At 43.8% G+C, this 22,590-nt stretch overlaps 1 protein-coding gene across 3 annotated transcripts in view; it reads right to left on the minus strand.

Annotated features, from left to right (window-relative positions):
- spidr (scaffold protein involved in DNA repair) overlaps nucleotides 1–20,596 on the minus strand; it is a 247,077-nt gene extending 226,481 nt beyond the window's left edge. Inside the window, exons 1-5 of one of the 3 annotated variants that reach the window (XM_055634117.1) lie at nucleotides 20,362–20,596; nucleotides 14,202–14,360; nucleotides 13,061–13,130; nucleotides 9,955–10,167; nucleotides 6,564–6,724 (exon numbers count right to left, since the gene is read on the minus strand). In XM_055634117.1, coding sequence (XP_055490092.1) covers nucleotides 6,564–6,724; nucleotides 9,955–10,167; nucleotides 13,061–13,130; nucleotides 14,202–14,342 — 585 coding nt within the window. In that variant the 5' untranslated portion in view covers nucleotides 14,343–14,360; nucleotides 20,362–20,596. Of the gene's footprint in view, nucleotides 1–6,563; nucleotides 6,725–9,954; nucleotides 10,168–13,060; nucleotides 13,131–14,201; nucleotides 14,361–20,340 lie in introns of all 3 variants that reach the window. The other 2 variants (XM_055634116.1, XM_055634115.1) reach the window with 2 other exon arrangements.
- Nucleotides 20,597–22,590: the final 1,994 nt, after the last annotated feature.

The following is a 22,590-nucleotide window of genomic DNA, read 5'->3' on the forward strand; positions in this document are numbered from 1 at the left end:
AGAGGAAGTAATTGAGGCAGATACTTGGACAAGTATATGGATAGCAAAGATATAGATGAATATGGGTCAAACGCAGGCAAAATGGATCTAGTTTAGATGGGGTGTCATGGTCGGCATGGGCAAATTGGGCCCGTGCCTTTCACAATGCTGTATGATTCTATATGGAACCAGGTCGAAGTAGGAGAGTGGAGCTGGAAATCAGATGTAGGTGGATGTTCAATGTAAGCAAGGAATTGAGAAAAATAAAAATATAGGAGGCATATGGAACGGAGCGAATGGGGAAAAAAGGTAACGGTGAAGACAGCTGCTGGAAGATGATAATTAACAAGGGCTGCCATTGCCAGAATCTAGGAAGTAAATTTAAACATATCTGGACTGCAGCAGCACTGGTGACACAACATTTTCCAAAAAGGCAAGAAAACAAAAATCTCAAAAGGATTTCTACATCCAATAACACCGAGTATCACTTTCCGAAACAACGGAATACTTTCTCACGTGTAACAACGCAGTAAAAAACAACCTCTTGGATCAAAATAAACAAGACCCTGAGTAGGCCTGCAATAAGGCAACTTTAAGGGTCTTTAAAATAGATGCACAGGTAGACGTCAGATCAAAATAAAACGGAGGCAGCCTGAACCTCCCCAGCACCAGCCCATCATATTACCATATCACCAACCCATTCGACAAACCCCACCTCTCTCTCCTCACTCTCCCACAGAAGCCTCCCTATTAATTTTCTCTTTTACTTTTCTCTACTGCTTGCTTCCATTGATCATCTACCTACATCTGCCTTCCAACTTCACTCTCCCACCCCTACCTGCCTCCATATATATATCATTGTTAAAGGCACGGCCCCAACTCGCCCATGCCGAATATGTTGAGCATGATACCAAATAGCAATTAAATTCTGAAGGATCCAGCCAACAAAAAGCCAAACAAAGGAAAAAGAACAAATCAGATGAAAAATAAAAGTATAGAAAACTCAAACAATCCATCTTTTTCACTTGTTCCTCAAATTACTGATCTCTTGTCAATATCGGAGTTGCTTTCAGAGAATTTGAAACTACCTTCATGGTCATGCATTATATGCAAATACCAAAATGTATATTTTTCAACTTTTAGAATCCAATAATATTAATAATATTTTGGTGTGCTAATTGATATGCATAAGACATCAACCAGTGTCCTAACCAAATACAGCAGTAAATTCCTCTTTACGCCAGCTCCCAATGCTAAGCGTCAATTCTCTTAACGTCAGTAGCTAATTGTTTATTTTTTTTAATTGCAAGGTCATGGAAAGACAACATTGCAAGTGTTGTCGCACATAGCTTTGCACAATACATCTTGCATTTATCTGAATTGCAAAGATGTTGCAAAATTACACCATTATTGGGTCTATTCAAAATTTCATACAGTTTTAAAATATAACTAGACCAAGTGCAGACCCGTTGGGTCTGCTCCCCCAATGGTGTGATCCCCAACCCAATATTCCACCATGCACCCATCTCCTCCAGCGGAACTGAACCCGTTCCCAAATGTAAGATTCCAGCACTCCCCTGCCTCCCTCAGCAGTGGATTAAAAAAAATAATCAAATTTCACCTCCCCTGCCTGTGCAGCAGTTCCAATTGCAATACCAATTGGCCCTCTCCCTCCTGTTGAAGCACTTGCTGTGATATCCCATTGCGGTGAAAAGTTCAGAGTGCTCCTGTCTTGCAACTTTGTTTTGAAGTGTGTTGGAAGCTGATAGGAAGGAGCAGCGAATCAAAAGGAAGAAAGGCAGCGGCAGCCGGACGGACGAACGGCAGGCAGCAGCCACAGACTTTTATATAATAAAAGATAATCCTAATTAATTTCACAATTGAGAATCATAATCTGCTTCTCTTGCCTTCACTTACACAATTTCTAAAAGCATTGTCAGCGACACTGTCCAACCTAACTGGTGAGATAAGTTACTATAATAAAGTAGTAACTGATTAACATGCAATTAACATGCAATTCAGCATCAGTTTTCGAATGATATAAGAAATGGAAGAATGCCAAGCTATCCTGTCCATTGAGCCTGCTGTGCTAAATGATTATAGTTGATCTCCTGCTTCAGTTGCAGTTTAATTCCTGATTCCCATCTCCTGATTTTTTTTTTGTTGCATTAAATAAACTTTATCACAACTGTTCTTCTTTCCTACTTTACTTTACTACTCTTTACTCAGATGGTCATGAATTTTTGTAATTATTTATCGCAGAAGATGGTGGATACTAAGTTGGAGAATGTGTAAAACTGAGTAAAGAAGAGTAATTTCAATCAAGAATAGTGACCCTTTCTCTTGAGAAAATGACCTCAGGTTCTCTTCTCTTCAGCCATTTGAGTTTAGGAGTTCCTACCAGTTGTACAAGCCCTGGTGAGACCGCACCTGGAGTATTGTGTTCAATTTTGGTCTCCTAATTTGAGGAAGGACATTATTGCTATTGAGGGAGTGCAGCTTAAGTTCACCAGGTTAATTCCTGGGATGGCGGGACTGACATTTGATGAAAGAATGGGTCGACTGGGCTTGTATTCACTGGAATTTAGAAGGATGAGAGGCAATCTTATCGAAACATACGCCATTCTTAAGGGATTGGACATGCTTGATGCAGGGAAAATGTTCCCGGTGTTGGGGGAGTCCAGAACCAGGGGTCACAGTTAAAGAATAAGGGGTAGGCTATTTAGGACTGAGATGAGGACATTTTTTCCACACAGAGAGTTGTGAATCTGTGGAATTCTCTGCCACAGAAGGCTGTGGAGGCCAATTAACTGGATGTTTTCAAGAGAGAGTTAGATTTAGCTCCTAGGGCTAAAGGAGTCAATGGATATGGGGAAAAGGTGGATGCAGTTTAAGGTGGATAAATGTGAGGTTATCCACTTTGGTAGCAAATACAGGAAGGCAGATTATTATCTAAAAGTTGGGAAAAGGGGAAGTACAACGGAATGTGGGGGTCCTTGTTCATCAGTCAATGAAAGTAAGCCTGCAGGTACAGCAGCAGGAGAAAGCGAATGGCATGTTGGCGTTCATAACAAGAGGATATTGAGTATAGGAGCAAAGATGTCCTTCTGCACGTACAGGGCCCTAATGAGACTACACCTGGAGTATTGTGTGCATTTTTGGTCTCAAAATTTGTGGAAGGACATTCTTGTTATTGAGGTTGTGCAGTGTAGGTTCACATGGCTAATTCCCCGGATGGCGGGACTGTCATATGCTGAGAGAATGGAGTGGCTGGGTTTGTATAATCTGGAATTTAGAAGGATGAGAGGATATCTTGTTGAAACATATAAGATTATTAAGGGTTTGGACACGCTAGAGGCAGGAAATGTGTTCCCGATGTTGGGGGAGTCCAGAACCACGGGCCACAGTTTAAGAGTAAGGGGTAAGTCATTTGGAACAGAGATGAGGAAACACTTTTTCCACACAGAGAGTAGTGAGTCTGTGGAATTCTCTGTATCAGAGGGCAGTGGAGGCCAGTTCTCTGGATACTTTCAAGAGAGAGCTAGATAGGGCTCTTCACGATAGCGGTGTCAGAAGATATGGGGAGAAATCAGGAACGGGGTAATGATTGTGGATGATCAGCCATGATCACATTGAATGGCAGTGCTGGCTTGAAGGGATGAATGGCCTACTCCTGCACCTATTGTCTATTGAAAAAGCAGGAATGGGGTACTGATTTTGGATGAACAGCCATGATCATATTGAATGTCGTACTGGCTTGAAGGGCCGAATGGCCGGCTCCTGCACCTATTTTTCTATGTTTCTAAGACATGGTGTTCCATTCATAGATACATAGAAAATAGGTGCAGGAGTAGGCCATTCGGCCCCTCGAGCCTGCACCGCCATTCAATATGATCATGGCTGATCATCCAACTCAGTATCCCGTACCTGCCTTCTCTCCATACCCCGATCCCTTTAGCCACAAGGACCACATCTAACTCCCTCTTAAATATAGCCAATGAACTGGCCTCAACTGCCTTTTGTGGCAGAGAGTTCCAGAGATTCACCACTCCCTGTGTGAATTTTTTTTTTCTCATCTCGGTCCTAAAGGATTTCCCCTCTATCCTTAAGCTGTGACCCCTTGTCCTGGACTTACCCAACATCGGGAACAATCTTCCTGCATCTAGCCTGTCCGACCCTTAAGAATTTTGTAAGTTTCTATAAGATCTCAATCTCCTAAATTCTAGCAAGTACAAGCCAAGTCTATCCAGTCTTTCTTCATATGAAACTCCTGACATCCCAGGAATCAGTCTGGTGAACCTTCTCTGCACTCCCTCTATGGCAATAATATCCTTCCTCAGATTTGGAGACCAAAACTGTACGCAATACTCCAGGTGTGGTCTCACCAAGACCCTGTACAACCGCAGTAGAACCTCCCTGCTCCTATACTCAAATCCTTTTGCTATGAATGCTAACATACCATTCGCTTTCTTCACCGCCTGCTGCACCTGCATGCCTACCTTCAATGACTGGTGTACCATGACACCCAGGTCTTGCTGCATCTCCCCCTTTCCCAATCGGCCACCATTTAGATAATAGTCTGCTTTCCTGTTTTTGCCACCAAAATGGATAACCTCACATTTATCCACATTATACTGCATCTGCCTTGCATTTGCCCACTCACCCAGCCTATGCAAGTCACCTTGCAGTCTTCTAGTATCCTCCTCACAGCTAACACTGCCCCCCAGCTTAGTGTCATCCGCAAACTTGGAGATATTGCATTCAATTCCCTCGTCCAAATCATTAATATATATTGTAAATAGCTGGGGTCCCAGCACTGAGCATTGCGGTACCCCACTAGTCACTGCCTGCCATTGTGAAAAGGACCCGTTTACTCCTACTCTTTGCTTCCTGTCTGCCAGCCAGTTCTCTATCCACATCAATACTGAACCCCCAATACCGTGTGCTTTAAGTTTGTATACCAATCTCTTATGTGGGACCTTGTCGAAAGCCTTCTGAAAGTCCAGATATAACACATCCACTGGTTCTCCCCTATCCACTCTACTAGTTACATCCTCGAAAAATTCTATAAGATTCGTAGGACATGATTTACCTTTCGTAAATCCATGCTGACTTTGTCCAATGATTTCACCACTTTCCAAATGTGCAGCTATCCCATCTTTAATAACTGACCAGCAGTTTCCCCACTACCGATGTTAGACTAACTGGTCTGTAATTCCCAGTTTTCTCTCTCCCTCCCTTTTAAAAAAGTGGGGTTACATTAGCTACCCTCCAATCCTCAGGAACTACTCCAGAATCTAAAGAGTTTTGAAAAATTATCACTAATGCATCCACTATTTCTGGAGCTACTTCCTTAAGTACTCTGGGATGCAGCCTATCTGGCCCTGGGGATTTATCGGCCTTTAATCAATTCAATTTACCCAACACCACTTCCCGACTAACCTGGATTTCACTCAGTTCCTCCATCTCCTTTGACCCACGGTCCCCTGCTATTTCCGGCAGATTATTTATGTCTTCCTTAGTGAAGACGGAACCAAAGTAGTTACTCAATTGGTCCGCCATATACATGTTTCCCATGATCAATTCACCTGTTTCTGACTGCAAGGGACCTACATTTGTTTTAACTAATCTCTTTCTCTTCATATATCTATAAAAACTTTTACAGTCAGTTTTTATGTTCCCTGCCAGTTTTCTTTCATAATCTATTTTCCCTTTCCTAATTAAGCCCTTTGTCCTCCTCTGCTGGTCTCTGAATTTCACCCAGTCCTCTGGTAGGCTGCTTTTTCTGGCTAATTTGTACACTTCATCTTTTGCTTTGATACTATCCCTGATTTTCCTTGTTATCCACGGATGCACTAGCTTCCCTGATTTATTCTTTTGCCAAACTGGGATGAACAATTGTTGTAGTTCATCCATGCAGTCTTTAAATGCCTTCCATTGCATTTCCACTGTCAACCCTTTAAGAATTAATTGCCAATCAATCTTGGCCAATTCACGTCTCATACCCTCAAAGTTACCTTTCTTTATGTTCAGAACCATTGTTTCTGAATTAACAATGTCACTCTCCATCCTAATAAAGAACTCAACCATATTATGGTCACTCTTGCCCAAGGGGGCACGCACAACAAGACTGCTAACTAACCCTTCCTCATTACTCAATACCCAGTCTAGAATAGCCTGCTCTCTAGTTGGTTCCTCTACATGTTGGTTTAGAAAACTCTCCCGCATACATTCCAAGAAATCCTCTTCCTCAGCACCTCTGACAATTTGATTCACCCAATCTATATGTAGATTGAAGTCACCCATTATAACTGTTTTACCTTTGTTGCACGCATTTCTAATTTCCAGTTTGATGCCATGCCCAACTTCACAACTACTGTTAGGTGGCCTGTACACAATACTCACTAGCGTTTTCTGCCCCTTAGTGTTTCACAGCTCTACCCATATCGATTCCACGTCCTCCAAGCTAATGTCCTTCCTTTCCATTGCGTTAATCTCCTCTCTTGACTCTATGCTAGGCCAATAAAATCCCTATTACAATGCTTTAAAGAATGAAATAAAATAACCAAATTGATCAGACTCACTGTTAATGATTCTGATTGCGGAGTTGCACTTTCTCTGCATCTCGCTTTACTGCTCACTGAAGCATCGGAATCAGTACATCGTATGTCCAATGAACGCTCATTTTGGTCCGAAATCTCACCTTCATCATCACTAACACTGTCCCAGTCAATTGCAAGCTCTTCTGTTTAAAAGAAAAGTACAAACAAATTATATTTAAGAACATTGAAGGGATATTTTAAAATCTGTGAGCAGACTTGTGATGTGATTTCAGAATGGAATTCGCTTCAAAGCCAACAACGTTTTTGGAATTGGCTGATGATGTGTGAAAAGTACATTGGTCTTGTTTTAGGCTTCAAGAAAATCAAGAATAAAGAGTCATTCCCCAACTGTAAATCACCTTCCCAATCTCCATCTAATAGGTCAATGAAGCCCAAAGGCTGCTGCCCAGTCTATGTTGCAGCCCCACCCCCAACTTAATGTAGTCCAATGTCAGCAGACAGATATCCTGGTGCCCTGCCTGCAATTTGAGGGGCTCAGCCCAAGATTTCCCAGCTGATGGAGGGATGGGAATGGAATACCTAACTCAGCTCCCATGATTATTCAGGGAGGTTTGCTACTGCTACTCGCTTGGGTTTAATCTAGAGTGGCAGGGTGGGTGGGACCAGAGTAGTGGGTCAGAAATTGGAAGGTGATGGGAAGTTAGAGGTAAGGATCAGTACGACTCAAAGGAGCGACAGGCAGGGAGGTGATGCAGTTCGGCAGAAGTGTGTTTATTTCATTGCAAGGGAGTATTGTGGGGAAAACAGATGAATTTAGAGCCTGAATCAGTGCTTGGGACTACAATGGCCATTGCAAAAACTGGGTTGTGATCGGGAGACAGACTGGCAATGTTTTGGGGTTTCAATGTTTAAGACGTGATGAGAGGAAGGGAAAAGAGGTGAAGGTATTACTCGACTAATCAGGAAGACTGTCACAGCAGCACTTAGAGAGGACGTACAGGAAGATTCAGCTGCTGAGGCTATACAAATAAGAAAGGTGCAAGCACCCTAATGGGATTGCAATGTAGTCCTGCCAATAGCAAGTGGGAAGTAGGCAACGTTCTAAACAAGTACTTTGCATCTGTTTTCACCAAGGAAAAGGACATGGAGGACAATGAGATCAAGATGGAGAATGTTAATATGCAAGGGTAATTTGAGATTAAGGACGAAGGGATGTTGGGGCTCTTGAAGAGCATTCGAGATGGTTAAATCCCCAGACCCTGATAAGATCTATATTGAGAGAGGCAAGAGAGGATATTACGGGAGCCTTGATGAAGATCTTTGTCTTCCCTAGCTCACTTTTCAGGTAAGATCTGGTAGAACTGGAGAGTAGCTAAATTTGTCCCTTTGTTTAAGAAGGGAAGTAGAGAGAATCCAGGGAATGAGAGGCCGGTGAAGTATAGTCATTAGTAGGGAAGCTATTGGAGAGAATTCTTCAGGATAAGATTTACTCCCATTTGGATGAGAAAGGGTTAATTATGGACATTTATTTGGCTTTGCATGCAGCAGATGGTGCCAATTAATTTTTTTTTCAGGGGACGATGAAGGTGATAAATTAGGACAGTAGATGTTGTCGATTTGGATTTTAATAAAGTATTTGATCAAAGTCCCCCATGGTAGGCTGATCCAGAAGATTAAGATGCAGGAGATTAAGTGACTTGGTTGTATGGATTCATAACTGGCTTACTGATACTGGTGGAAGGACAATATTCAGGCTGGGGGTCTCTGACCAGTGGAGTTCCGCAGAGATCTGTGCTGAGACCTCTGTTGTTTGAGATAGATATATATAAATGGGATTTTGCTGATCCATGCTGATTTTGTCCAATGATTTCACCACTTTCCGAATGTGCTGAAGTTCCTTTCAGAGCTTGTGGGTAGTCTGTCCAGGGGTAAAGTTGCGGGGAGGGCAGGAGCGTTGAGAAGGAGGGGGTCGGCCGGGGATCATCCAGCTCAAGAGCGGGTCAGCGGGCGATGGATAACAGGACAGCAGGCAGTGGAGCTTACTCCATATGTCAGTGCGAGTAACCTCAATTGATCCCTTGTTCGCACTGACAAAGGAGTAAGCTCCACCGCCCGCTGTGATGTTATCCATCACCCACTGACCCGCTCCGCTCTATGATTTTTGCTCTTGAGCTGGTCCCCTCACTGTTCAGATGGAGAGCACTGCCGGCAGAAGGTGCTGAGATGGCAGTCTGTTCCGCTGTCCGGTGATGGAGGCCGCTCGTAGGCGAGCTGCTTCCTTCCCCGGCCACAATGCGGTGGCTAGATGCCCAGAGCGCCGCGGCAGCGATGAGTGAGTGAATTAATGGCATGAACCCAACCCCCTCCTTCTCAACGCTCCTGCCCTCCCCGCAACTTTACCCCTGGCTAGACTCCCCACACGCTGTGAAAGGAACTCTCCCCCGAATTGTCATATTGCTCACGACATGCGACTCATTTATAATTATTTATTTATATTTCTATGAAAAATGTTCCTAATTGGGCCCCGCACCTCCTAAGGACGGCCCTGTCTACAATACACGGTACCTCAGGAAGGCCGTCAGCATTCACAAAGACTCCTCACACTCGTGCAATAGTTCGAACTTCTACCTTCCGGCAGACGTTACAAGACCTTCTACGCCCGCGTCTCCAGACTTAGGAACAACTTCATCCCCAGAGCTATAGCTGCTCTGAACCAGCCCTGCTGAGTGCCCCGCCCACCACCCCCCCAACCCATCCCATGAACTGTCTTCCTCGGATGGTCACATCGCACATCGAACCGGCACAGACCTATTTGCTCTTTATACTGTTTTACTGGGTTTTTTTTTTAATCTTGTCTCACTGGGTGTCTAAATTTTTAGTTAAATAAGTTATTATATCGGATGAAAGCTGCATACCAAATCTCGTTGTACCTCTGTGCAATGACAATAAAAGATATTATATTTACATCATCAAATGTTTTCACCAGAAAACCGTGGCTAACAATCATTTGGAAATAAACCAAAAACCTTAAAAGTTATGCATGCAAACAATTACCCGATGTAGAAATGTAATATTACAACTCTGAATGCTTCATGCGTGCAAAAATCAGACAGTCCATTCAGGTGAAAATGTTATGAGCCACCCATTCAGCTCTTATTCTGTTCAAGATAGAGTTAAACAGTTTCATCATTATATTAGAGACTCATTTGCTATTGTATAAAAAAATTGATTAATGTGGAAATCACCCATAATGCTATGCCTTATTTTCACCATTAATCCTTCCAATTACATCAGACCAAAGTTTCCCTCCTGAGAACAGTCTTTGTAAAACATGAGGATCTTCAATGCAGTTAGCTGTTAGCAATTTACAAATAATCACATTTTTCTGGGGAAGTGATAGAAAGTTACTTGCCTTCACTGGACTGACTGCTTGTTAATGAATTTAGCATGCAGCTGTACTTGTGGGAGGTGTTTGCTGTACTCTGGCTTTTTAGAACAGATCTTCTTTCCTCCGTAACTCTTGAATTACTGGTCTTTACCTCTCCATCTGATAAATCACTCTCACTCGAACTCCACACAATTTCTGCACTTTCCTCCAAGTTCTGACTGCCAGTGTTTGTTGTATCTAATATGGCATAAAAAAGTTCCAAACATACAATTATGCAGAATATATTTTAATATAATAATAGGTTTGGCACAAATATTTAATTTTATAACTTTAAAAAATACATTTTATGTTAATAGACAAAGTAGAACACTGAATATATTTGCATTTATCTCTTGCTTTTCATCAATAAACTGTGTTTTAACATAAATCACTGATGGAGGTCAATGCCCTAACTAATATGTGCACAGCAGTGTCCCACAAACAGGAATTAAATAAATGGCCGGTGAGTTTGCTTATAATGTTACAGACAAATACAAATTGCCTTTATTGTCATTCAAACAAACAGGGGTTTGAACAAAATGTTATTCCCTACAGTCATAACAGTAAAATAAACAAAACACACAATTAGCACAGTTTCACACAAACATCCATCAGTCAATCTCCAAACACCTCCTCACTGTGATGGAAGGTAAAAAGTCTTATCTATTCCCTGTTCTTTATTGTTAGTTAGCCAAAGGAACTTCACTATTGCCATTTGAATCATGTTTAACATTTTTTTTTTAATCCTCCTTTCCCTCAGTTGTTCAACTGTTTGATCAATATTTGATCCTCAAGACCTATTATAAGTTACTGTACAGTAAACAAAAATGCTGGAGAAACTCAGTGGGTGAAGCAGCATCTAGATCTATGAAGCGAAGGAATAGGTGACGTTTCGGGTCAAGATCCTTCTTCAGACTGATGTGGGGGTGGAGGGGGGGGGGGGGAGAAGAAGGGAAGAAGAATAAGTAGGTTGTTGGCGAGTTGGGAAGGGGAGGGGAAGGAGGGAGAAAGCAAGAACTACCTGAAATTGGAGAAGTCAATGTTCATACTGCTGTGTGTAAACTACCCAAGCAAAATATGAGGTGCTGCTCCTCCAATTTGCTGTGGGACTCACTATGGCCATGGAGGAGGCCCAGGACAGAAACATCAGATTTGGAATGGGAGGGGGAGTTGATGTGCTGAGCCACTGGGAGATCAGGTTGATTAATGCAAACTGAGCGGAGGTGTTGGGCGAAGCAATCGCCAAACGTATGCTTGGTCACACCGATGTAGAGCAGCTGACATCTAGAGCAGCGGATGCAATAGATGAGATTGGAGGATGTGCAGGTGAATCTCTGCCTCACCTGGAAAGACTGCATGGGTCCTTGGATGGAGTCGAAGGGGAGGTAAAGCGACAAGTGTAGCATTTCCTGCGGTTGCAAGGGAAAGTACCAGGGGAGGGGGAGGTTTGGGTGGGAAGGGACGAATTGACCAGGGAGTAACGGAGTGAGCGGTCTCTACGGACAGCCAAAAGGGGAGGAGATGGGAAGATGTGGCCAGTGGTGGGATCCCTTTGGAGGTGGCAAAAATGTCGGAGGATTATCAGTTGTATGTGACGGTTGGTAGGGTGGAAGGTGTGGACAAGGGGGACTCTGCCCTTGTTACGAGTGGGAGGGATGGGGAGTGAGAGCGGAGCTACGGGATGTAGAGAAGACCCTGGTGAGAGCCTCATCTATAGTCGAAGAGGGGAACCCCCGTTCCCTAAAGAATGAGGACATCTCCAAAGACCTGGTTTGGAACACCTCTTCCTGGGTGCAGATGCAGCGTAGACGGACAAATTGGGAGTAGGGGATAGAGTCCTTGCAGGAAGCAGGATGGGAAGTGTAGTGCAGATAGCCACGGGAGTCAGTGGGTTTGTAGTAGATGTCGGTCAGTAGTCTGTTACCTGCGATGGAGATAGTGAGGTCTAGAAATGGTAGGGAGATGTCGGAAATGGTCCAGGTGATTTTGAGTGCCAGATGGAAGTTAGTGGTGAAATGGATGAAGTCAGTGAGTTCTGCATGGGTGCAGGAGGTAGCACCAATGCAGTCGTCAATGTAGCGGAGGTAGAGTTCGGGGATACGACCACTGTACGCCTCGAACAAGGATTGTTCGATGTACCCTACAAAGAGGCAGGCATAGCTGAGGCCCATGCGCGTGCCCATAGCTATGCCTTGTTTACTCTACAGTGCTTTTGGTGAGAGAGGAGATGATATCTCTTACTATACACTCTTGATGGTGCATTTGAGTATTAAAATCAAAGATGATGTTTTAGTTGGAACTAGATGTTAACTTCGAAGAAAGTAATAATTGAGATTGTGTTCTCTGGCATAAAACATAACACCTTAATTTTAAAACTACAATGGAAATATGTGGAAAATTCATAATTTTCACAAACTTCCTTTTTTTGTGGATGCATTTCATCTGGTCTGAACATGTATTAATATACTATTATCAAGAACTGTCACAAATAAATTATTTGGAGAGAGAAGTGGACATTCTTACCAGAAAAAGTATTAATGAAGGAACAAAATAATCCAAAATAGTGTATTTTAACTCAGAGCATACTTATCTCAGGATAAGTGGGAAACAGGTTTAGTAAGCTGCAAATAATAGATTTGGCAATCATATAATTGAGCTGCCACTTTCTTAGAGATACTACATGTCATTTATATATTTAAAGTTTCAAAAGATGAAAAGGGGGTATAAATCCACTTTTTCGTGGTTTCACCTACCACCATGCTACAAACAACAAATGCTTCATGTTCACATACTGGACCAAACTTAATTACCTGATCTCAGCAGTAGTGGTGCTGCACATTAGGATAAGTGTCCATTGCTGGAGAGGTATTAAATAAAAATAAAAAATATTTAGCACCTCTTCCTGAATAAATGCAGCTGCGTGATCTTGATGCCCTTTGTATACAAATTGAAAGCTGAAACTTGGTGTGTAAATTCCTAACAACAGCCACAGACTGTTGCCATAAAACAGAGATACTTGAAACTTCAACTCTAATAACAATCAGCATGTTCAATGAGAGTACAAGTAAGCACTTGAAATTAGAAAAATTACCTTCAGCAGAATGAAGTGCAGGTGCAAGGTTTCGGACTACTTTTAAATCTTGTCTCATGGATTTCTTATCCTGTTACACAATATTTGGAGATGAATAGCATTTCAGCATTAAAAAAATTCAATGACATGGGTAGGAAAAGTACGTTAATTTCAAATATCACATTTCAGATCAAATTTTTTTTCAAAATGGCGCTACTAATACCAAAAAGAGCAAATGAAAATATTTTAATGTTTTTATCTGCATTTTAAAAATACTGTGCTGCATTATCTAAAATAATATTTTTCAGGAGTGTTTTACACAGGTTAAAGATTTTAGTGATCAAACTCTGAGCTCAGTTTATGTTATGCTTTTTATTTGAATGACTGACTTGGCAAAAAGAAATTCCTCGTATGTTGCAAAACATACTTGGTAAATAAAGTACTATTCTAATTCTAATTCTGATACTTTACCTTCCTTGCTCATTAGATTCTGTAATCTGCAGTTCTTGGCCACCTTCACCTTTCATACCCCAGCCTGTTTTCTGTAGGGCTCTCTCCCCAACCTGACTCCATCCATTAACCCAACTCCCCTCACCTAGATCCACCTATTGCGTACAAACTCACGCCCACCTCCCTCACCTCTTTACACTGGATATCTCTCTCTACTCTTTCAGTCCACAGCAAGGGTCTCTCCCAAAATGTCCATTTCCCTCCATTGATGCTGCCTGACCCACTGAATCCCTACAGCAATTTCTAAACCTTACTTTATGTTTTCTTTTGCCTAACACCATTTTCTGCATTTTAAAACTTGATCCATCTCTAACTTTTCCCCTAACTAGTTCCGATGACTACCAGCCTCAAATATTAACTGCTCTTCTCTCCATAGATGCCAACTGACCTGCTGCGAATTCCCGGCATTTTGTGGTGTTATGGTTTTTTATGGGAGATGTTAATTTTATTACTAAGTGTTGGGTTGGCTTGTATTAGATGTCAATTAAAGGACAGAAGTTCATAAAAGACAATACCAATAGATACAAGTGCATATTTGAAACATGGCTTAAAAAAAAAACTGCTGAGATTAGGATAGAAATAGAAAGCAATAGAAAGTCACCAATGAAGTAGAAAACAAGATTTGCGACCTAACAATATTAAATTATCTTACCTCCTTATGTAATAATTCTTGAAAACCATCTCCACAATAGTCCCATGATTTTGCAACTGAAGGTGTAAATTTCTTAGCAAGGCTAGTTGCCCTCTTGCAAGCAACTTCTGCATCACGTAAAGAAATGAGTCCCTGTGTCATTGCAGTCGTCCTTTTCCTCTGAAAAATAGATAAATATGAAGTATTGCATATTTGTAATAAACCAATTTGCAACTAATTGGATTTACTTCTCAATTTTACAATCCCACCAAGTCAGAACAAATGTTATTTAACTTTCTTTCATCAAGATTAACAAATAGAATGATATGGCCTTGATTTGTACGGCAAAGCGAAAAGCCCTAAAACCCATAACGTCTGTGCCAAGCATGTTGTCAACTTAAACTACTCTCATCTGCCTGCACGTGATCGACATCGCTCCATCTCCATGTGCCTTTCTAAAAGCTTCTTAATCACCACTATCATAACTGCCTCCGTCATCTCACTGCATTCCAGGCACCAACTACCCTCTGGAAAATCTTGTCTTACACGTCTCTTTTAAACGTTGCCCCTCTCACAGTTATACCCTCTAATATTTGATATTTCTATTCTGGGAAAATGGTTCTAACTATCCAGCCTATGCATAGGGAGGTTGCACGGCAGACGAGGTCACAACCCCTGACCCGTACTGTTGCCATGCAACGCCTTCTGGAGTACAAGCGGTGAACGTCAGGCAAGCACTTACTATGGCTGCCAGTGCAGCGGGCCCATCTTCTGTCCCAGCATCCCGTGTATGGGTCGGGGTTCAGGGGGGCAAATCACCTCGATGTGGGTGTCGGGGGGGGGGTGAATCACCCCATGTGTGGTCCGGGGGGGTGAATCACCCTGGTGTGGGTATCGGTGGGGTGAATCACCCCATATGTGGGTCAGTGTCCGGGGGTCGGTGGGGTGAATCACCCCGGTGTGGGGGTCGGGTGCTGGTTCAGCGAGTCAATGAGCCTGGGTGGGCGGAGGGGCCAGACTGTCCCCAACTCTGCTGCAGTTGACTGGGACATTGCTGGGTTTTCGGCCCCGTGTGTCCACTGCCTGGAGCTGCGGCCCCGCTCCACCCGGCCCCGTGTGTGTGCGGTGCCGACCCACAGCCCGTGACAGTGCGGCCACGCAGAGGGAGACGGGGCAGAGGGCGGCCGTGGGCGGACAGCACTGACCCCGGGGGGAGAGTGGGGGCTGTCCCGAGGGATGCGCTCCTTCCGTCGCTTACACCTTGGTGCTCAGGTTCAGAGCGCTCAGTCACCCTACAGGCCCGGGCAGTCGTGGGCCGGGACTTGCCCTCAATCTACCGGCACTCTGCTCTTTTGCAAGTCAGTGAGCAGCAGCGATTGGGGCGGTTTTCTCTCAGTTACCCCTATTTCCACAATGCTTTTGCAGCGCAAAAATTGACCATTTTGGCAGTTTTTAACAGTTAAGAACAGACGTGCTGCGTGTGTTACTAGTGTATGCCGGAAGCTGCCTTGTACTCCAGGGTTGAGCTACTCCGTGCGTCACGCCCTTTGACCTGATGACCTTGCATACAACCTCCCTATACTTTTATATACTTAGAAAGATAGAAAATAGGTGCAGGAGCAGGCCATTCGGCCCTTTGAGCCAGCACTGCCTTTCAATATGATCATGGCTGATTATCCAGAATCAGTACCCCGTTCCTGCTTTCTCCCCATATCCCTTGTTTCTGTTAGCCCCAAGAGCTATATCTAACTCTCTCTTGAAAACATCCAGTGAATTGGCCTCCACTGTCTTCTGTGGAAGAGAATACCTATGTGTATACTTTTATATATTGCAAGTCAAGGCCCTCCTAACCACCATGGATTCCTTTTGTGGCGTGATCATTGTCATAATATGGGAAATGCCACAACCAAATTCAACAAAACAAGTTCATCTAAGTAGCAATACAAAGATGGCATGTAACTATTTCTGTGATATTGACCTCGAAAGTACTAGCCAAGAAATCAAGTGATAACTCCTCTTCCCTTCTTCAGAAAACAATGGCACCTCTAATGATGTTGTTTCTATTAGCATATTTTGAAAATCAGTAGTGGGATTGAAATCTTTTAAGTGAGAGGCAAGTACACACCCAAATCACTGAAAAGCAAAACAAAAACCAGCAGAAGCCGGAAATTCAAAATAAAAGCCAAAATTGCTGGGAATACTCAAAAGATCTGGCAGCGTCTGAGGGTTATCGACTTGAAACATTAACATCTTTATCCTCTCCACATCTGCTGCTTAATCTGCTGCACATCCCTCATACTTTCCTTCTTCTGTTTAAGATTTTCAACATCTTCCGTTTTTAGTTTTTCAAGAACAGAAGGGGGTCAGTCAAAACTCCAGTGGTACATCCCTTCCCAATAAATTCAGATATCGCATCAGAGTGTAAAAGGCAAAACAGAAACATTCACAACCATCTTCATCATAGAAGTAGAAAAAATGAACTGCCAATACTGGTTTTACAAAACAAAAAGTGCTGGAGTAACTCAGCGGATCTGGCAGCATCTCTGGAGAAAAAGGATGGGTAATGTTTTGGATCAGAAAAGTTACCTCTCCATGTTCTCCAAAGATGCTGCCTAACCCACTGAGCTTCTCCAGCACTTTGCGCCTTTTCATCCAAAAAGTGTTTGTTGGATAATGCTATGTAGCCCCCACATCAGATCTCCAAAGTCAAGATCATAGCTTTCTGCCAGCTCAATTCACTTTACTTGGTGCCAAGAAAAATATTGTCTTGCCACCTTCAGCTGAAAAATGACCACCAATTTTCACAACATCATTCTAGGCCAGGATTGTCTCAAAGCAAAACAACTCTATCAACTTCCTATTCCTCTTCATTCGTAAAGCAATCAGTAACATTCATAATTACCAGTGACCCAAAGTAAAACTGGACCAGCACCAGAGGTCAGAGACTGCAAATTGTAAATTTTAAGTTCTGATCCCAAAGTTCATCAGATGCTTTAGTGTGGATGTGGCTCAGATGTGTTTACGGGGTTGGTACATGAAAGAGCCTTCCATTTTCACTTCATGTTGGTAAGAAAATTTGTCATTTTTTAAAAAATGGTGTTGGTTCAGACCTGTCCCATTTAGAACATCCACAATTTTCACTGACAATTAGAACATCCACATTTGGAAAGTGGTGAAATCATTGGACAAAGTCAGCATGGATTTACGAAAGGCAAATCATGTCTGACGAATCTTATAGAATTTTTCGAGGATGTAACTAGTAGCGTGGATAGGGGAGAACCAGTGGATGTGGTGTATCTGGATTTCCAGAAGGCTTTCGACAAAGTCCCACATAAGAGATTAGTATACAAACTTAAAAGCACACGGCATTGGGGGTTCAGTATTGATGTGGATAGAGAACTGGCTGGCAAACAGGAAGCAAAGAGTAGGAGTAAACGGGTCCTTTTCACAATGGCAGGCAGTGACTAGTGGGGTACCGCAAGGATCAGTGCTGGGACCCCAGCTATTTACAATATATATTAATGATCTGGATGAGGGAATTGAAGGCAATATCTCCAAGTTTGCGGATGACACTAAGCTGGGGGGCAGTGTTAGCTGTGAGGAGGATGCTAGGAGACTGCAAGGTGACTTGGACAGGCTGGGTGAGTGGGCAAATGTTTGGCAGATGCAGTATAATGTGGATAAATATGAGGTTATCCATTTTGGTGGCAAAAACGGGAAAGCAGACTATTATCTAGAAACATAGAAATTAGGTGCAGGAGTAGGCCATTCGGCCCTTCGAGCCTGCACGGCCATTCAATATGGTCATGGCTGATCATCGAACTCAGTATCCCGTACCTGCCTTCTCTCCATACTCCCTGATCTCCTTAGCCACAAGGGTCACATCTAACTCCCTCTTAAATATAGCCAATGAACTGGCCTCAACTACCCTCTGTGGCAGAGAGTTCCAGAGATTCACCACTCTCTGTGTGAAAAAAGTTCTTCTCATCTCGGTTTTAAAGGATTCCCCCCTTATCCTTAAGCTGTGACCCCTTGTCCTGGACTTCCCTAACATCGGGAACAATCTTCCTGCATCTAGCCTGTCCAATCCCTTAAGAATTTTGTAAGTTTCTATAAGATCCCCTCTCAATCTCCTAAATTCTAGAGAGTATAAACCAAGTCTATCCAGTCTTTCTTCATAAGACAGTCATGACATCCCAGGAATCAGTCTGGTGAACCGTCTCTGCACTCCCTCTATGGCAATAATGTCCTTCCTCAGATTTGGAGACCAAAACTGTACGCAATACTCCAGGTGTGGTCTCACCAAGACCCTGTACAACTGCAGTAGAACCTCCCTGCTCCTATACTCAAATCCTTTTACAATGAATGCTAACATACCATTCGCTTTCTTTACTGCCTGCTGCACCTGCATGCCTACCTTCAATGACTGGTGTACCATGACACCCAGGTCTCGCTGCATCTCCCCCTTTCCCAATCGGCCACCATTTAGATAATAGTCTGCTTTCCCGTTTTTGCCACCAAAATGGATAACCTCACATTTATCCACATTATACTGCATCTGCCAAACATTTGCCCACTCACCCAGCCTATCCAAGTCACCTTGCAGTCTCCTAGCATCCTCCTCACAGCTAACACTGCCCCCCAGCTTCGTGTCATCCGCAAACTTGGAGATATTGCCTTCAATTCCCTCATCCAGATCATAAATATATATTGTAAATAGCTGGGGTCCCTGCATTGAGCCTTGCGGTACCCCACTAGTCACTGCCTGCCATTGTGAAAAGGACCCGTTTACTCCTACTCTTTGCTTCCTGTTTGCCAGACAGTTCTCTATCCACATCAATACTGAACCCCCAATGCCTTGTGCTTTAATCTAAATGGTGGCCGATTGGGAAAGGGGGAGATGCAGCAAGACCTGGTTGTCATGGTACACCAGTCATTGAAGGTAGGCATGCAGGTGCAGCAGGCAGTAAAGCAAGCGAATGGTATGTTAACTTTCATTGCAAAAGGATTTGAGTATAGGAGCAGGGAGGTTCTACTGCAGTTGTACAGGGTCTTGGTGAGACCACACCTGGAGTATTGCGTACAGTTTTGGTCTCCAAATCCGAGGAAGGACATTATTGCCATAGAGGGAGTGCAGAGACGGTTCACCAGACTGATTTCTGGGATGTCAGGACTGTCTTATGAAGAAAGACTGGATAGACTTGGTTTATACTCTCTAGAATTTAGGAGATTGAGAGGGGATCTTATAGAAACTTACAACATTCTTAAGGGTTGGACAGGCTAGACGCAGGAAGATTGTTCCCGATGTTAGGTAAGTCCAGGACAAGGGGTCACAGCTTAAGGATAAGGGGGAAATCCTTTAAAACCGAGATGAGAAGAACTTTTTTCACACAGAGTGGTGAATCTCTGGAACACTCTGCCACAGAGGGTAGTTGAGGCCAGTTCATTGGCTATATTTAAGAAGGAGTTAGATGTGGCCCTTGTGGCTAAGGGGATCAGGGGGGTATGGAGAGAAGGCAGGTACGGGATACTGAGTTGGATGATCAGCCATGATCATATTGAATGGCGGTGCAGGCTCAAAGGGCCGAATGGCTTACTCCTGCACCTAATTTCTATGTTTCTAATTGCTTTTCTCCCACAGATACTTCTTGACCCACCAAGTTCCTCCAGCAGCAACTGCAGTCTCATGTCTCCATCATTTCGAAGGTGGTGGAAAAGGTTGTGTTGGAGAGGAAGAAAATGATGGTAGTGTCATGTGCGAAGGGGAAGGAAGGGGCAGAATGCAAAGGGAATGACAGATTGGTAGGGCGCAGAAAGTGAATGGGGAAGAAGGGCAGTGTGCAAAAGGGCATTGTGAGCAAGTTTGAGAAGGAAAGGAGGGATGATTGTGTGTGTGTGGGGGGGGGGGGGGGGGAAAGAAGCGGGTGGTTAGTTAGTGAGTTAGTTAGTTAGTTAGAGAGTTAGTTAGTTCGTTAGTTTAGTTTAGATATAAGGGGGCACAAGCAAGGGACTGCAGATATTGGCATCTTGAACAAAACAAAGTGCTGGAGAAACTCAGCAGGTCAGATATCGCCTGTGAAGATGCTGTGTTGCATGTCCACACATTCCCGCCTCTAATGCTGCAACCGATATATCACTTGTATTATCCCACACCGGGTACCTTTCTGGCGCCGGACATTACCGCACAATCCACTCTGGGCCGGAAGCAGCGACTTGCCTCTCCTCGTCTCCACGTTGCCACGGAAATTGAGGCGGGGCACCATGTACTGCGGCTGCGCGAAACTGCCCAATGAGCTGAGTAGGCTGAGCGGCGTCACCTGTAACTGGGCGCCGGTCGGGGCTGCCGATTGGAGGACAGCTCGGTGACGACATTGCAACCCGTCCACCAGCGCCCACGTGTGGCGGGAGGACCCGCAGATGCTGGTCTACACCAAAGATCCTATAGCGGAGCTCTGCTATACTGCTATAGCTGCTATAGGATCACCCCCCATAAACAGACACAATATGCTGGAGTCACTCAGCAGGCCAGGCAGCATCTCCATCTGGAGAGAAGGAATGGGTGGGACCCTTCTTCAGCGTGAAAGTCAGGGGAATGAGAGATATAGACTGCACGTATAGACTGCTGACACTGCAATGAATGGAACATAATGTGGAGAATCTGTGGAATTCTTTGCCATAGAAGGCGGTGGAGGCAAAGTCAGGTGATATATGGCAGAGGTAGATTCTTGATGTCAGAGGTTATGGGAAGAAGGCAAGAGAATGGGGTTAGAAGGGAGAGATGGGTCAATAGATTGAGTAGACTTGATAGGCCGAATGGCCCCATTCTGCTCCTATCACTTATGATCCCATGATATGCAAAAAGCAACCAAAATCAAGGAAAGGTGGAGCCCACAATGGTCTGTTGTTAACTGTGAGATAGGTGACAACGATTATACAGACATAGGAAACATAGAAACATAGAAATTAGGTGCAGGAGTAGGCCATTCGGCCCTTCGAGCCTGCACCGCCATTTAATATGATCATGGCTGATCATCCAACTCAGTATCCCGTACCTGCCTTCTCTCCATACCCTCTGATCCCCTTGGCCACAAGGGCCACATCTAACTCCCTCTTAAATATAGCCAATGAACTGGCCTCAACTCCCCTCTGTGGCAGAGAGTTCCAGAGATTCACCACTCTCTGTGTGAAAAAAGTTCTCCTCATCTCGGTTTTAAGGATTTCCCCCTTATCCTTAAGCTGTGACCCCTTGTCCTGGACTTCCCCAACATCGGAAACAATCTTCCTGCATCTAGCCTGTCCAACCCCTTAAGAATTTTGTAAGTTTCTATAAGATCCCCTCTCAATCTCCTAAACTCTAGAGAGTATAAACCAAGTCTATCCAGTCTTTCTTCATAAGACAGTCCTGACATCCCAGGAATCAGTCTGGTGAACCTTCTCTGCACTCCCTCTATGGCAATAATGTCCTTCCTCAGATTTGGAGACCAAAACTGCACGCAATACTCCAGGTGTGGTCTCACCAAGACCCTATACAACTGCAGTAGAACCTCCCTGCTCCTATACTCAAATCCTCTTGCTATGAAAGCCAACATGCCATTCGCTTTCTTTACTGCCTGCTGCACCTGCATGCCTACCTTCAATGACTGGTGTACCATGACACCCAGGTCTCGCTGCATCTCCCCCTTTCCCAATCGGCCACCGTTTAGATAATAATCTGCTTTCCCGTTTTTGCCACCAAAATGGATAACCTCACATTTATCCACATTAAACTGCATCTGCCAAACATTTGCCCACTCACCCAGCCTATCCAAGTCACCTTGCAGTCTCCTAGCATCCTCCTCACACCTAACACTGCCCCCCAGCTTAGTGTCATCCGCAAACTTGGAGCTATTGCCTTCAATTCCCTCATCCAGATCATTAATATATATTGTAAATAGCTGGGGTCCCAGTACTGAGCCTTGCGGTACCCCACTAGTCACTGCCTGCCATTGTGAAAAGGACCCGTTTACTCCTACTCTTTGCTTCCTGTTTGCCAGCCAGTTCTCTATCCACATCAATACTGAACCCCCAATGCCATGTGCTTTAAGTTTGTATACTAATCTCTTATGTGGGACCTTGTCGAAAGCCTTCTGGAAGTCCAGATACACCACATCCACTGGTTCTCCCCTATCCACGCTACTAGTTACATCCTCGAAAAATTCTATAAGATTCGTCAGACATGATTTACCTTTCGTAAATCCATGCTGACTTTGTCCAATGATTTCACCACTTTCTAAATGTGCTGCTATCCCATCTTTAATAACTGACTCTAGCAGTTTCCCCACTACCGATGTTTAGACTAACTTTTCTGTAATTCCCCGTTTTCTCTCTAAAAAAGTGGGGTTACGTTTGCTACCCGCCAATCCTCAGGAAC

Source organism: Leucoraja erinacea, chromosome 4, assembly GCF_028641065.1.
Source record: "Leucoraja erinacea ecotype New England chromosome 4, Leri_hhj_1, whole genome shotgun sequence".
In the NCBI taxonomy this organism is placed as follows: Eukaryota; Metazoa; Chordata; class Chondrichthyes; order Rajiformes; family Rajidae; genus Leucoraja; species Leucoraja erinaceus.